We start from the raw sequence: 15,081 nt of genomic DNA, 5'->3' as shown, positions 1-15,081 counted from the left end.
TGCCAAGTCAGCATTAAAGCAAGATGGAAAGTTAATTTTACACAGGGAAGAGAGGAACATGCAGTACTGTTGTGTGTAAAGAAAGAAAACCTGTGTACATGGTGTATATTACTTTTCAATGTTACGGTGGCTACCAGCAAGAGCCCACATGATTATTTAATTATAACCTTTTATTATCATATGCAATTCAGACTGTATAAATAGCAGGGAGTACTTTTGTCAACCTGTGAAATTTCATACTGCTGAGCAAAGCGAGATTGGTCATTCTGACTGGGAGATCTACAGGAATCAAAACTTCAGAATTGCTTCACTGTTCTCCGCCATCCCATTTTCTAATCAGTCGTTTTTTGTTTTATACATAATGTAGCATCCTGTTTTGCTGCTTTTGCACATGAATTCCTTCAGTTCCTCTGTACTGAAAGATACTTGGGAGTTTTAAGCTCTAGCTAAGCTGCACTTAAACAGAATTTTATATATTGTTTCTGTAGAATTTTCTGGTTTGAGGTTATTAGCTTTACTTCCCATTAAACACACCACTCTCAATTCCCTATTCTTTGGCTCTTATTATGTTTCAACGGAGAGACTGAAACTTCCTATCACTTCCACTCCTTTTACCAAAAAGAGTCACACTTTTAAGCACAGTCTGGAATTCTGCTCTTAGGCTGTGGACAAGAGTCTCTGAGACTATCTAATCTGTCTCTTCCTTATGTCATTGCTAGGCTACCAAATAATAACCCTTCCTGAACAGATTCTCTCCTTTTAAGAGGGCATATTGACCGGTCTGTAATCCCCTCTCGGTGGACAAAGGCAGGTACTTCAGAAGGGCAGAATTATCTGTCCCAGATAAGATCAATTGAAAAATGATGAAATGTTTTGTCTCTTATTTCTAGTTCTTCTTACATCATAGTTTTTTTCTAATATGTGAAGAATTAATTTGTGACACAACATCACTGAAATTATTGCTGCATGTTAGAGACCAAGCTGTCTTCACCAGCTCTGTTTTAGAACAGACTTGTACTATCATTAGAGTGGGAATTTTTTTTTAATCAAAACATTTTGCATCAACGAATACCTTATATTGAGATTTATGTAGCTGGGTTGAGTGATGTTAATTATTCCTGCATGCTTGAGATCAGCCTGCAGTGCCCAACACCTTTCTATGTAAAGGTGTGGCACCATGGGTCAAAGCCTGTGATCTAACTCTAAGAATTTCTCTTTAATGCCTTATAGAGCCTTTGGGTACGTATGTATGGTGCTGGAGACTCCGCTCTGGAGGTTTTCAGATACCTTATGGGATTCAGTCTTGAGGGGTATGCTGTTCCTCTTGTTACATGCTGACATTCCCCTCTCCTCTCTGTGTATTTGCAGTATTTTTAGGTATTTCTGAACCTTCTAAATAAATATGTGCAAAACATCAGTGACAATTAAAGTCCATGATGAAGTCCAAATAAAGCTTTGTAATATTCTGGCTCTGTATGTGTACTTTTCCTATCCCAAAGAGCCCAATCTTTTTTAGCGGAAACTTTGCATAAACATTCATTAAAAGAATAGCTTAATTAAATGAACTGGGGGGTGGCATCAAGAAACCTATCCTAAGGACAAGTGTATGAAGGTTTAAGTAGCTTGAAATGAGACTAATTGCTGTTAAAACATTCATACTTTTTAGATTTCAGAGTAACAGCCGTGTTGGTCTGTATTCGCAAAAAGAAAAGGAGTACTTGTGGCACCTTAGAGACTAACCAATTTATTTGAGCATGAGCATCCGATGAAGTGAGCTGTAGCTCACGAAAGCTCATGCTCAGATAAATTGGTTAGTCTCTAAGGTGCCACAAGTACTCCTTATACTTTTTAGAGATATCCATGCATCTAACACTGGTAACAATTTTACTGACTTTTTTTTCCCTCAACATTTCAACTTTTCTCTATGTTGTTGTCCCCTGCATACTGTTGATTAGATTATTGTGCAACATGACGCTCTTTGTAGATCTCATGGTTGGATGCGATAGTAAGGTAACTGGGCAATAATTATTTAAGCAGCAAGTTTCTAACTAAACAGAACCTGGTTGAGTTTTTGATGAGACAGCTAAGCTATTTTTGTTGATATATAGCACCCACAGTGTAAAAGGTGCTTCGCATACATATAGAGAGGGAAGGTCTCTGGCCCGAAGAGCTTACAGTCTAACCAGACAGCAAGTCGTCAACTACAACAAAAACCAAGTGATTTGAACAGTGAACTCTTATTAAACTCAGACATCTTTTCATTTTTTTTTTAAATGTTATTGTCATGCAGCCCTAATTAGAGGCTCCCCAATCTACTATGTTTGGGACCCATCCTAGATCAGTGTGCGCTTAAGCTTCCCTTGGTCTCAGCAGGCTGCAACATTGTCTCTTCCCTTGGCCTCTCTGGCACATTTCCTGGGCACAGGATCTCTGACTGTTACCCCTTCACAGAAGTGGGACCCTATGGCCAATGTCCTAGGCCCCCAGGGCTAGTGCTGATTTCCTAGATTCCCCAGTTGCTTAAGTCCTTTCCCAGAGTTCCTGCCTTGTGGGCACTCAAGTTTTACAGATCTCTTAGGAGCATGTGAGAGTGAAAGCGAATGACACACAAGCTCTGTATGGGTTTAAAAAAAAAAAAAGTCGCCCTTCACTTTTGTTAGCACAAGAAATATATAGACTTTGACAAAACAAAAACCACATACCCGCATTTCCCTGCCTCAGTTTCTCACCACTCTTGAGCATTCTTTGGGTTTAGGTCAGAGTCCTCTAAGGAGTGCAGAATCCTACCTCCTGCACGTGTCTTCTCCTCCAAATCATGGAGTTTCTCTCTAGTGCAGTCTGTTTCCTTCTTCCTGGGGTGGTTCCACAATAAAACAAGACCCCTTTGCTACAAAAACATGCCCCTCTGTTCATCTTCCCTACCCAAGCTTCCTCATGTCTCCATGATTTTTCCTTAAGTCTGTCAGGTTCTGTGGCTTTTAAAACGCAACGGTAACACCTGTTTATTCTTTGTTGTGCTTCTGTGAAAATTCTACTGTTTTAAATCTGTCCTGCAGAAACATTTGGTCAGCCTAGTTTCCCCTGTCTTCAGCCATCTCATTGGTACTGAAGTGCTCTCACTTGAATGGGGGACATCAAGGTTTGACCACCCTCCATTGCCCTTGGTCTGGGGAATGGGTGACACACCCCTGACAACGTGGCTGACTCCACTAACCTTGAGGCATTTCAATGAGCAATTTCATAAGATCAGCCAGAACTCATAAGTCATACATAAATTCCTGAAATCATCAAAATTCTATTGTCTGTTTTAGCACTTCTTTGAGGGTATGCCTAGGTCTTGTAGCCCTTTTGAAATAAATGCTTTGAGGAACAAGATCTGGAGATGGGAGACATGAAGGGGCCAGTTAGTCATGAACAATGGTCCTAGAAATCCATTTGCCACAGAAAAACGTGAATTTGCGTTTCTATAGAAAATCTTTAGTTTTTACATTTTGTGAAAAAATAAAAACATATACAGTGGAACCCCAGTTATCCAATCTAATTGGGACCAGGGCCAGATCAGATAATCAGGAGACTGGATGGGGCTCCAGCTGTCAGTCCTGGGCAGCAAGGCTTGGGCTGTAAGCTTAAAAATTGTAAATATATTGGTAAATCATTGCGTTCAACTGATACTCCTATATATTGTGGCTAGGGAAACTAAAGTTCAGCATTTCATTTGAATCATGGGAAAACATGGATTTTTGTGGGGGGGTTTATCAGAGAATTTTGCGCTTTTTTTTAATCACTGAAAACTAGGGTCCCTGGTCATGAAGGTTAGGCAAAGAAACTGTGGTTATGGGGAGTGAAAAGACCTGCAAATGCTAGGGCAGGGAAATAATGAGAGGCTTTCTTGTGAATGTTTGATGCTTTAACACTGTTTGTAGAGTTGCTAGAACTTTGTGTGAGAATATTTGTACAGCGCATAAATGAGTCTTCTACTGTCAGATTTGAATAACATGATAAAATCAGACTCTGATAGTGTTTTGATCACCTGCAAATTGGAAATAAAGTCTCCTACTGACTTTCCATGCATGCTGACATTTGTGTGCGTAGAGTTCATAAAGCAATTCAGGAAATTTATGTTGAGCAGTGATGACCACTCTTGTAATACAAGATGTTCTTAGGTGAGGCTGGTCTTGCATGCCTGAGCTATGGACCATCTACACAGACAAATAGATTACATTGGCAGAGCATGTTGTTAAAATTCTGTTGGTTGACTATAATATAACATGGATTGAACATGTTATAGAATTGCAGTGTATCCTTGGCCTTTTACAGGTGTGCAGTGGTTCGAGTTTTGTATGCATGGGCAAACTATGTATCTTCATAGCTAAATTAAAATTTTGTCATGGTTATGTTTAGTAAAAGTCAAGGACAGGTCACGGGCAATAAACAAAAATTAACAGAAGCCCATGACCTATCCGTGACTTCTACTAAACTAAAAATAATGGGGGCAGGAGGTCTGACTGAAGCCCAAGTGGGGAAAGAGAGCCTGAGCCATGCTGTTGGGGGTTGGGGTGTCCAGCACCTGCCTCTGTGGCAGTTCCAGAGACCCCTCACCGCAGCCTCAGGGGCTCAGAGCTCTGGGGGTCCCCCCACTGCTCCAGGGGCCCCCTGCAGCCGCTGACAGCTCTGGCACCACTGCTCTGGGGCTGGAGCAGAAAATGTCTGACGTCTCTGAAAGTCACAGAATCCGTGCCTTTGTGACATAATCTTATCCTTATGCATAGCTATTTTAATTTTGTTGGCCTCACGTACCCCAGCTGGCCAAACCTGCAAAGGTGAAGCAATGTTTAAACCTGAGTTTTAAATTACGGCTATAGCATAATGTATTGTGCTGCCAAACCTCCCATGTGTCCAGTGTTATGAAGCTTTCTTGAATCTTTCTAAAGAACTGTTTTATTTATTTAGGTGGAACAAATGGGCCAAAGTTATTAACAACCCAGTCACTGTCCGGCATTAAACAGTGTTAAACATGGTCCAGGATTTGGCATTCAGAGACCTCAGCCTGCTTAGTACCATGGCGCAAACATAATTGAAAATTATTTTAACCTTCTATTAAAGATAAAGAAAAGAAAAAAAAAACAGTTAAAGCATTTGAAATGTGAAGAATTAAGTAAAGCTTTTATTGAAACATGATTTGCTCCCTTTAGCTGGAGAGAGTTTTAGAAAGAAAAACCTCTTGTTTGACAGTCTCTTAGATATTATTAAAGAGGGCAATAACTGTCCCTCTAGGAAAAAGAAAATGGTAGTTGAAATGAGCTGGAGCTACTACTGTTAAAGTCAGATCCCATTTCATCCCAGGTGGTGTCTGGGATTCAGCTGGAGCCAGTAGAAGTGGGAGTATTATCTGGGTCCCTCTCTCTGGCCTGGTCTGGTCAGGACATCTTTCAGGATTAGATAATGAAGGCCTGGGATCCCAGAAGATGGTGGGGGTGGCAGCCATGATGGTGAAGTTTGCTTCAGTATCCTCTGTCTGTTCTGTCACTCAATCTTTTTTCTGTTCTTTGTCCTCCTTACCGCTCCTCCTCCTCCCCTTATTTCCCAAAAAAGTCTTCCTTTCAGGACCCAGAAAGTGAGTGATGGGTGGAATAGCTCATCCCCTCATTATTTTTGTCCACCAATTAGATCTTATTTCTGACACACTAATTTTGGTTCACTAACTTCTGGCTCCACATCATTTGTTTTTAACAGGTATAATTACAGCAGTCCTTGGATTATATGAACATGGCCTTTTTAGTTTAAACTAATCCAGTTTCTCTGTCTGGTTTTCTTGCACCTACTCCCATCAACACCTGTTATAGGTTGTGACATCTTATGAACTTACACTCACTTTTTACAGTTAAACTCACAATTAAGGTAAATTTGTAAGCCCAATTACCACAACAGAACAGAGTAGAACATTTCAATTAGGCCTGTAATTAATTTTCAAGCATAATAAATGGTGGTTATGGCACTTTTAACCACTCTGCTTTATGTACTTATATTTCTTCTCACAGATGGAGTTGAAGAAGAAAAAATGGAAACTGAGACAGATGGGCAACAGTCAGAAAAGGTAAAAGTCTGAGATTTGTCTCTGATACAGTGATTCTTTTCATGAAGTTCACAAGTCTGAGTTATTTGTGTTACAGTAGCACCTAGAGACCTTAATCAAAGATCGGGGCCCATTTTGCTAGTCACTGTACAAATGCATAATGAAAAGTTGGGCCTTACCCCAGGTGACTTAAATTTTAGTAAAGAGCTCCTTGTTCTCAGACTTATCATGTGCAGAGTGAATTGAACACTGCTGTCATAGGAGTGCTCCCCTGCAAGTTTATTGCTGAGCAAAGTGGGAAGAGATGTCAGTATCTCTTCCTGCCCTTTCTAGCCACCAGGAAAGGAGCTGAAGAAGTGTCAAAGTGGAGGTCAGATTTAATTGTAGAACCATAGAAAAACTGCAGCAGCCCATCCTGACATGTTGCAGCATTTTTCTTGTAGTGTTGGATTGATGAGTCTGACTCCTGATCGTGCAGTGCTGTGATGTTTTCAGCTCTGCACAGTTTAATTCAGTGAGAAATTGGCTGTCCAAGATTAAGTACCTTTGCTCTAATCTGACACAAGATCAGTAAAGAGAAATCATAGTCCTCCAAGAACCATTCCTAATTTTTGAATTTAGTGTAACTCAGTTGTGTTGGACTGCCAAGTGCTCAGATTAACCTATTGTTATAGCACAAATATAAACTGAGAGAGACTGAGAGGATGAAAGACAGAAAAGGGTTCTTGTATTTCCCTTCTGGGTGCCAGCTGGAGTTGGATTGGCAACCTGAGTGAAGTCATTTATTCATAGTTGCATCACAGACAATGGCAATGCAAGCTACCCTCCTTTGTCTAGTGAATGTGACTCAACTCTGATTTAGAGCTTGAACCTAAGCCTATGATAGTCAGTGGCAAACCTCCCCCCCCCCCCCCCGTAGCTACAGGGAGCTGCGGGAACAGTGCTGGGGGCAGGGGCAACGCGCAGAGCCACCTTCCACCCCACCCCCGCCAGGAGCTACAGAGACATGCCAGCAACCAGCCACTTCCAGGAACTTCCATGGGGCTATGGAAGGCAGCCTGCCTGAGCACCCCTTTTAGCGGCCTGGAGATCGCTGGCTGTGATTTATTTTTGCGGGACCCCCCTTGAGCCGAGGCCCTGGACTGCAGCCCCTAAAGCCCCTGCCTTAATCGGGCCCTGTGGGAGATCTGCAGCAGCCAGGCTGGGGAGCCAGGAGCCAGCTTTCTTGTCAATTTCATGGCTCAAGCAGAGCTGTGAAATTAACAAGAATGACAGCCAACAGCCAATGTGAGGAACCATGTCTACATAGACAGTGAATCGCCCTAGGTACACTGACATAAGTCTTACGCCTCTCATGGAGGTGGAGTTATGTTGGTGTAGTACAGCACTTACGTCGGCAGGAGTAAGTCTGTAGTGTAGACACTGACGTACGTAGGTCCACATAAGTTGCCTTATGTGGACCTAACTCTGTAGTGGAGACCAAGCCTAATACTCAAAAAACATAATTCTGAATGTTACTCCTTGTTTGCTGTATTCTCTCCAGTAAGTTTATATTGCTTTTATGAAATAATATATGTAAATACAGTGCAAGGTAATCATGGGCATGAAAATTACTGTTCCAAATTTATTGGAAACTAATTCCTGGTCTAGTAGAACAGAATAGATTAGACATTCAGATAAATCCAAATTACTTGCACATGTTAAAATATTTCCCACCTCCACCCTTACGCATAAAATCACTGCTCATATCATTAATACAGTTAAGGCCCTTAAGTTGGAATAAGCTAGAATATGTGAAGAATTCCACATCTTTGAGCAGTGTCCCTATGGGTGCTTCATGACAGGGCATACTTCCTCAGGGCAGATTTATCACAATGTCCAGCCTTGTTTCAACAATCCAGTAGAGTCTACAAACCCCACTGCAAGAGCTTTCCTACAAATTCTGGGCCATATGGCAGCCTGTATGTTCATGACTTCCCTAGCAAGACTTAACTCTTGGTGTCTTCACCTGTAATTGAGAACCATCTACACTCCCAACGCTTTCGATCCAAACAGGTGTCCATACCTCATAGGGTCCTCAGTCATCTGAACTGGTGGAAGGACCCACAGAAGGTGTGGGGGGGTGTTTCATTTGTACAGCCTCTTCCCATGAGGATTGTCACCGCAGAAGTCTCCCTCATAGGCTGGGGTGCACAATTCCAAAGCCTTAAAGCTCAGGGCAAATAGAACCCTTCCGTATCAACATATTGGAGCTCAGAGCAGTCCATTATGCTTGCCAACACTTTCTCCACACACCAAGGACCACCCAGTCAGAATAATGCTGGACAACAGAGCAGTAAAGTTTACATCAGTCAGCAAGGAGGAGCAAGATACCAGTCCTCCTACACCAAAGCCATAAAACTATGGAACTGGTGCACGTCACATCGCATGCATATCTTGGGGGTCATCTGCTGGGACTACAGAACACAATCATAAATTCCCTCAGGAGGCAATTCAGCATCAACCACAAATGGGAAGTGAACAACAAAGTGTTCTGAGAAATACGACTTTCCTGGGGCCATCCACAGGTGGATCGCTTCACTACTCCATTCAATGCAAAGAGCAGACGTCTGCTCAAAGTGTGGGCACGACCACAACTCCGTGGGAGATGTCCTAGTCATTACTTGGCCTCAAGACCTGCTATGCCCTTATCCCCCAATACTGCTCCTGTTTAAGTTCATAAAGAAACAGAGACAAGAGGAACTAGTAACCATCTTCATGGCACTGTCGTGGCTGAGACAGGCTGTGGTTCCCAGAGCTGATTCATATATCTACAGTCTCTTCTCTGCCTTTTTCTGACCCTGATTCTCTTCACCCAGGTATCAGCATTGGTCCCCTCCCCCAGTCTTGCAGCACTTTACCTCAAAAGCATGGCTGCCTGATGGCCCTCTGGTATAGCATAGGTCTGCTCTCCAGAAGTTCAGTGGGTGCTGCTCAATATCAGAAAGCACTAACTAGAAAAAGTGTGGAAACGCTTCCAGGCTTGTTGCAACCATCAAGCTGTACTTCCTCTCAAATCCTCTGTCGCATATCCTCAGTTACCTGTCAAATTAAAGGCTACAGGCTTATCGCTGAGCTCCATCAAAGTTGTTCTAGCTGCCATCACAACTTTTCACCCTCCCGTACAAGGAGTCTCAGTCTTCACCCACCCCAGCGCTGCAAGGTTTATCAAGGGTCTATTTAACCTCTTCCTACCAAGGAACCAACTGCACCATGGGACTTCACCTTAGTTCCCAGTGCTCTGAGGAAACTCATGCAAACCTGTGGGGAGTTACTGCCTCCTTCATTTGTCCCTTAAGACCTTGTTCATGTCAGCCATTACTTCGCCTAGGATGGGTGGGGGATCTGCCTCAGAGTCTCTTTCTTGGGACTTTTGTGGTTGAGTAGGACCTGGAGTGGCGGCAGGTCTCCTCCTCTCTATATACTGTTATATCAGGGCACGAGGTTTCTAGGGCACAGGTGTAGACCTGGGGAGACAGCTAACAAAAATTTCCAATCAAGAGCAAACTGGCGCCCTTGCATATCTAGACATGGAGCATCCATAGCGATACAAATCTTGAACTGAAGTACAGTTCAAGGTAAGTAACTTCTCCTTCATTTTATTTCCCTTCCTTATGCCACACTTTTGCAAATACCTGTTGCTTTTTTCTGTTGGACAAAAATACTCTTTCCCACTGTGTGTAATTACACGGCGGCACTCATTGCCACATGATGTTATTGAGGCCAAGAACTTACTAAGATTCAAAAAGGGATTGGATGTTTATAGGGATAACAAGAATATCCAGGTTTATAATACTGAATGCTAACAAAAATTTTGGAAAGGATATAAAATCTCATGCTTCAGTCTTAAACCAATCTGTAACTATTAAGGATTAGAATGAAATCTTTGGGGAGGGACAAGATGATTCCACTTCTCTCTACTGTGAGGTTTCTTGCACTGTCTGCTGAAACAAAATCTGGTGCTGCCCCCTGTTGAAGATGGCTTCCTGGACTAGATAGGTCATGGATCGGATCCAATATGGCAATTGCTTTGTGCCCAAGAACCTTGACCATGGTTGTGAAAAGAACAAACAGGCAGTCCCAAACTGAGTCCACCTTCTCAAGGATGATAGAGCATTTCAAAGTGAATCTGTGACCAAGCTAACAAGGAATTTTTTCTTATGTTTCACTTTCTCTCTTCTGTCATACCCCTCCAACACTCTAGGTTGAAAGCAAAGGAGAAGGTGAAATAGAGGAAGGTGATAAGGTGCAGGAAGGAGAAAATGAGAGAAATCCAGAAAAGGAGCAGGACAGTGAAGTCACTTCTGATACCAAGTCAGGTAATAGACACCAGCTGTTACTTGAGCTGCATTTTAGTTTTAAAAGCCTTTTTCCAAAACTGTAAGAATAGACTATAAAGTTAATTGTGGCAGAAATATTTCCTCTCGCACAACAGGTCTGCAGCTTGGTTCAGCAGCAGATATTCCAGTTCATTTCACAGAAAAGCTCAAGTGCTAAATTCATATTGCAATCATTTCAGACTTCAATTAAGGGACTTTTTTCATCTTGGCTGTAGGGACTGGGCGAGCAGATTGCTAAACTAAAGTGAGCAAAAACCATATAAATGAGTTTATTTCTATATGCTAATCTGTTGGTCCATTCCTAATGTAAAGAAGCAGATGAATGGGACTACTATGAACACAGCTTTGTGCTTAAAAGCTTAACAAGCTTTCTCCGTTTCCTTACAAATCATTTCATTCGACTAGTTGGGAATAAAGTACTGAAAAATCATAGTATCTTCCTATATTTTAAAATACCATGTCATTTCTCATATGAATCTGTGTTCTGATTGTCATATAGATCTGGCACATCTTTTCTGACAGGATTTTTTTCATCAGGATTTTAGGGAGGACAGAGCAAAACAATAAAAAGGTCTCCATTTGCCTCTCAAAATGGAGACGTTCATGGAATTTGTTTATTGGAAATACAACTTAAAATTATATTGATATTAAGTCTAAGAAAAAGATGGGAAGAGAAGAGTGCACAGGGGTAGGAAATGAAAGCACTTTAGGAGCATCACCCTTAAGGGTTTTGGGGGGATCCTCTGGAATATACATTTTGTGGAGGTATTCAAACTGCTTCTGTAGCAGTATGTGGAGAAATGCTGAGGCGCTATAATAATGTAAAGCACCTAAGTGGGAGAGTTGTAATGTGCATGCATGGGTTTATGCTGTGTGAGCACAGAAGTACGTGCTGTGTAAATCCTGTCCCTGATGTGATAATCATTAACAGTGAAGAATGAATGTAAAGAAATTATTGGGTCATCTCTTTAGAAGAGAAGGAGGCAGAAGAGAACAAGGAAAACGTTGATGCGTGCAAAGACAAGGAAAGCGAAGCTGGAAAGAAGAAAGTGGAACACGAAATCTCTGAAGGAAATGTAGCTACAGCTGCAGCTGCTGCTCTTGCCTCAGCTGCCACCAAAGCAAAGGTTTGTCCTATACAAATGTCCACTGCAGCTGATTTCCAGTTTCAATTGGGAAGTGTTCAAAAATGGCCCATTGTTCCAAACCACTGGGATTTTAAGTACTTTTTTGTTTGTTTGTGCTCTTTCACTTCCGCTGTTTGCACACTATCCTTAAATGAAATTGTTTCCCTGTGAATAGTTTAATGCTACCATTGTAAACTTACTAACGTCAGGGTGAGCATCCCCAAAAAAGGTCATCTTTTCAATGTGTAACGTGGGCAGTTGTCTCTGCTGGGTGTGCTGTTAGTGGTCAAGGAACAGGATTGGGAGGCAAGATTTGTGGGTTCTCTTCTTGGATCTGCCACTGACTAGTTGTGTGACCTGAGGCAATTCATTTAACTTCTCTGTACCTAAGTTTTTTCATCAGTAAAATAAGTGTAACACTTACTTCGCAAGACAATGTGATAATTATAAAGATCTCTGAGATCCTCACATGAAAGGTCGTCTGTTGTTTTTCAGGGCTGGATATTGAGAGAGTGGTATTTTTTCCATTCCATATTTGTGTTAAATGGCCTCTTAAACTTTCCAGCCACAAATCAATGAATTATTCTTTTCAGTCTGCCTTTTTTATGTATATTTTTAAATCCTTTGATTCTCACTTATTAAGTTGTCTGCAGACTTTACCTAATGAGCCATAGCTTGAATCAGTGTTCCACATGGCAGCTCTGGCTTACAGTTTTTATTGTAAATATCTTCTGAATATCCTGCTTCATTCAATTTAATGAATGTTACACCCTTCTTCCTCTTCATATTTAAGACCTCTCCTCTACTTCCCAGATAATTTGTTTCATTGTAATCCTTTCTCTGTCTTTTTGTTCTTTTCACTAGCTCTGCTGAATACTATGCATCACAAACTCCAGGTCAGGTTTTAGTAATAAAATGTATAACTAGGTCCAGTTGGGTGGGTCTCAGCACTGAAATTGCTCGTATAGTAAAATACCCCAATTAATTATTGCTGTAGGATGGATTTGTGGCATTTTTCTGCCTCTGTGAGAGACCCTTATTACTGTGACCCCATCGTGTGTGGAAAGTCAGTTAGATTATCTGCCATATCACTTGCCTGGTTTGCTTATGATGATGTTTTGTAACTTGTGCTTCATCTCCTCAGAGAGAGAGTATGTGTGTGTGTGTGTTTTCTTGGCAGGTCCCTTGACACTGCTTGGGATGCATACTTTCCAGTGCTGGATTTCTTTGTCCTGCATTTTTTGACAGTGGCTGAGTAGTCATTGCCATGCTAATGAGCTTAGGAGAGGCAAAAATAATAATCTGGTAGAGCAAGGAAAAGCTGTTAGTCCCTCTGGAAAAAGAACTCCAGTTGATTGCTGCATATTTCTTTGAAACAAACTGACCTCAAAAGAGGAATGGGAGACAGACAGCCTCTGGCATGGTGGGGGAAGGAAGAAATGAGGGTTCACACAGAGCCCCAGCCTTGTGGGGAGAAAGGAGGATGCTAGGATAAGTTGGGGGATTGGGACAAACAGAACCCCTGATAGCATGTGGTTGGAGAAACCTGACATGCTGGGAATAGATATTCACTATGGGACTGCGGGGGAGGTGGGCACAGAGAGCCCTTGGCATGGAGGGAGAATGGAGCACGTAGAACCCCTGCCATGGGGGGAAGATTAGGGGACCTTGGTATGGGGGGGAAGAGTAGTATGGGGGAATGCACAGAACCCCTGCTGTGGGGGGAGCAAATGGGGTTGGAAAAGGTATGGTATGGGAAAAGGAGGTTTTGGAGGGCACACAGAACCCCTGCAGGATGAAGATGAGGGGAGTGGTAGGGAGGGGTGGCACACGAGCTTGCAGAGGGATCGAGGGAGCCCTGGCATGTGCGGTAAGCTTGTCCAACACAAGTTACATAGTGTGCTCCCCCCATAGTTTTTAGTGGAGCCTCTGGTTCTGGAGGAGCTCAGCAACTCTTGACGGGCAAAACAGTGGGAACTCCTTTCCAGAACATGGACTTAACTTCCCTTTAAAATAGTCTGTACTCAGGGAGCGCCCTAGATTTTTCTAGCTGCAGATGTTCTTACTCTCTTGGGGCATATGGATGCTGTGGGTGCAAATTTGAAGGTCCTGAGTTTGTAGCATCCATGTGAGGAAGTTGCAGCACAGCATTTTTGTGTGCACTGCTATTCTCACCCCTTTTGTCCAAACTGCAGGTCAGTGTAGACATGTCGTTAGAAATACCAGCAGAGTTTGGTCCCTGCGGTTTGTTATATTCCCAGATAATGAGTCATACTCTGGCTTCTGTCGTGACTCTGACAATTGTTCGGGGGGGGCAATGTAGTCGACCTACAGTCTAGTCAGGTTTATTAATATAGGCCTTATCCCCTTCCCCTGAACATACTTGTACTCATTTCTGATTCGGTTTGAGTTGTTGTGAATTCTTATCTGCGAAAAGGGCACTCTGTCAAGTTAGGGTATGATGATGTCACTATAATGGGATCGTTTAAACGCTCAAAACCCTTGAATTTGAGACTGTTGGATTCAGGTAAAGCAATCTTTTAGGTAGTCCCCTTATGGCAATGGCTAGGTTTAAAGTCTTTGAAATGTCATACATCATTTTATTGAGACTGATCTGAGAAAGGGGATGCGGTTGAAGCTCCATTTACAGTTTGACACACACTTTAAAATGTAATATTAAACTAGCATACAGGATTTCCCAATTGTTCGTTTATTAATTTTAGGATTATTTTGAGATGTGAATACCAAGGTGACTTTTTTTCTATCAGCCTTATAAACTCAACCTGAGATCTGAAGATCAAGCTGTTCTTTCTGTCCCTTCCATCATCACTATCGAGGATTAATTCAGAACTTAAATGTTGATGCACGAGCCATGGCAGAATCAGATCAGGCTTTCATGGCTATGTTAGCACTGCAAGGCTAAAAAGGAATAAATGCTTTTAGTAAAGTAAGCAGATAGTGGTCACAAGGAGCAGATGTTTTGAGCCATTTAAAGAAGCCATTTGAAAGTTGTGTTCTGACACACCTTCTAGATCTCTTTTTTTAATAACCCTCTGTCTGCTGTGATAACCCACACAATTGTGAAAAAATGACAAATACCCCTTAGTTGTGCTTCTCAGGTCTGAAATTCCTTTCTTTCATCAAGAGGTGGTAAGATGATCAAAGTATTTTTTAATTCTGATCTAATTTCTGTAGAACCTTTTATCTGAGGATCTCAGTGTCATAACAAACACTAACTAAACTACACATCATGCCTGGGAAATATGTATTATACCCATTTTACAGATGGCAAAACTGAGGCATGGATATGATTTGTTATATTATAGTGTGAAATGGCTTGGGATGCATAATAAGTGCTGCACATGTGCTGTGTGTGTGACTGAGTGTAGCTTTCTGGACTCTTGATCTGTTAGATACTTATCTGTATATTTCCTTTGGGTGCAAAAAAAGTAGTGCAGACTGGAAATGGAAGAATGTTACACTAGTGGAGGTTCTCCCGATA

The 15,081-nt window shown here is 41.9% G+C and overlaps 1 protein-coding gene across 4 annotated transcripts in view; it reads left to right on the top strand.

Moving 5' to 3' along the window:
* SMARCC1 (SWI/SNF related BAF chromatin remodeling complex subunit C1) overlaps positions 1-15,081 on the top strand; it is a 178,314-nt gene that overhangs the window by 114,679 nt on the left and 48,554 nt on the right. For all 4 annotated transcript variants that reach the window (XM_073334923.1, XM_073334922.1, XM_073334925.1 and 1 more), the window contains 3 exons: positions 6,039-6,094; positions 10,317-10,431; positions 11,425-11,579. In XM_073334923.1, coding sequence (XP_073191024.1) covers positions 6,039-6,094; positions 10,317-10,431; positions 11,425-11,579 — 326 coding nt within the window. The remainder of the gene's footprint in view (positions 1-6,038; positions 6,095-10,316; positions 10,432-11,424; positions 11,580-15,081) is intronic.

The sequence above is a fragment of the Lepidochelys kempii genome, chromosome 2 (assembly GCF_965140265.1).
Source record: "Lepidochelys kempii isolate rLepKem1 chromosome 2, rLepKem1.hap2, whole genome shotgun sequence".
NCBI classification, from domain to species: Eukaryota; Metazoa; Chordata; order Testudines; family Cheloniidae; genus Lepidochelys; species Lepidochelys kempii.
This window is presented reverse-complemented; position numbering and strand designations above follow the sequence as displayed.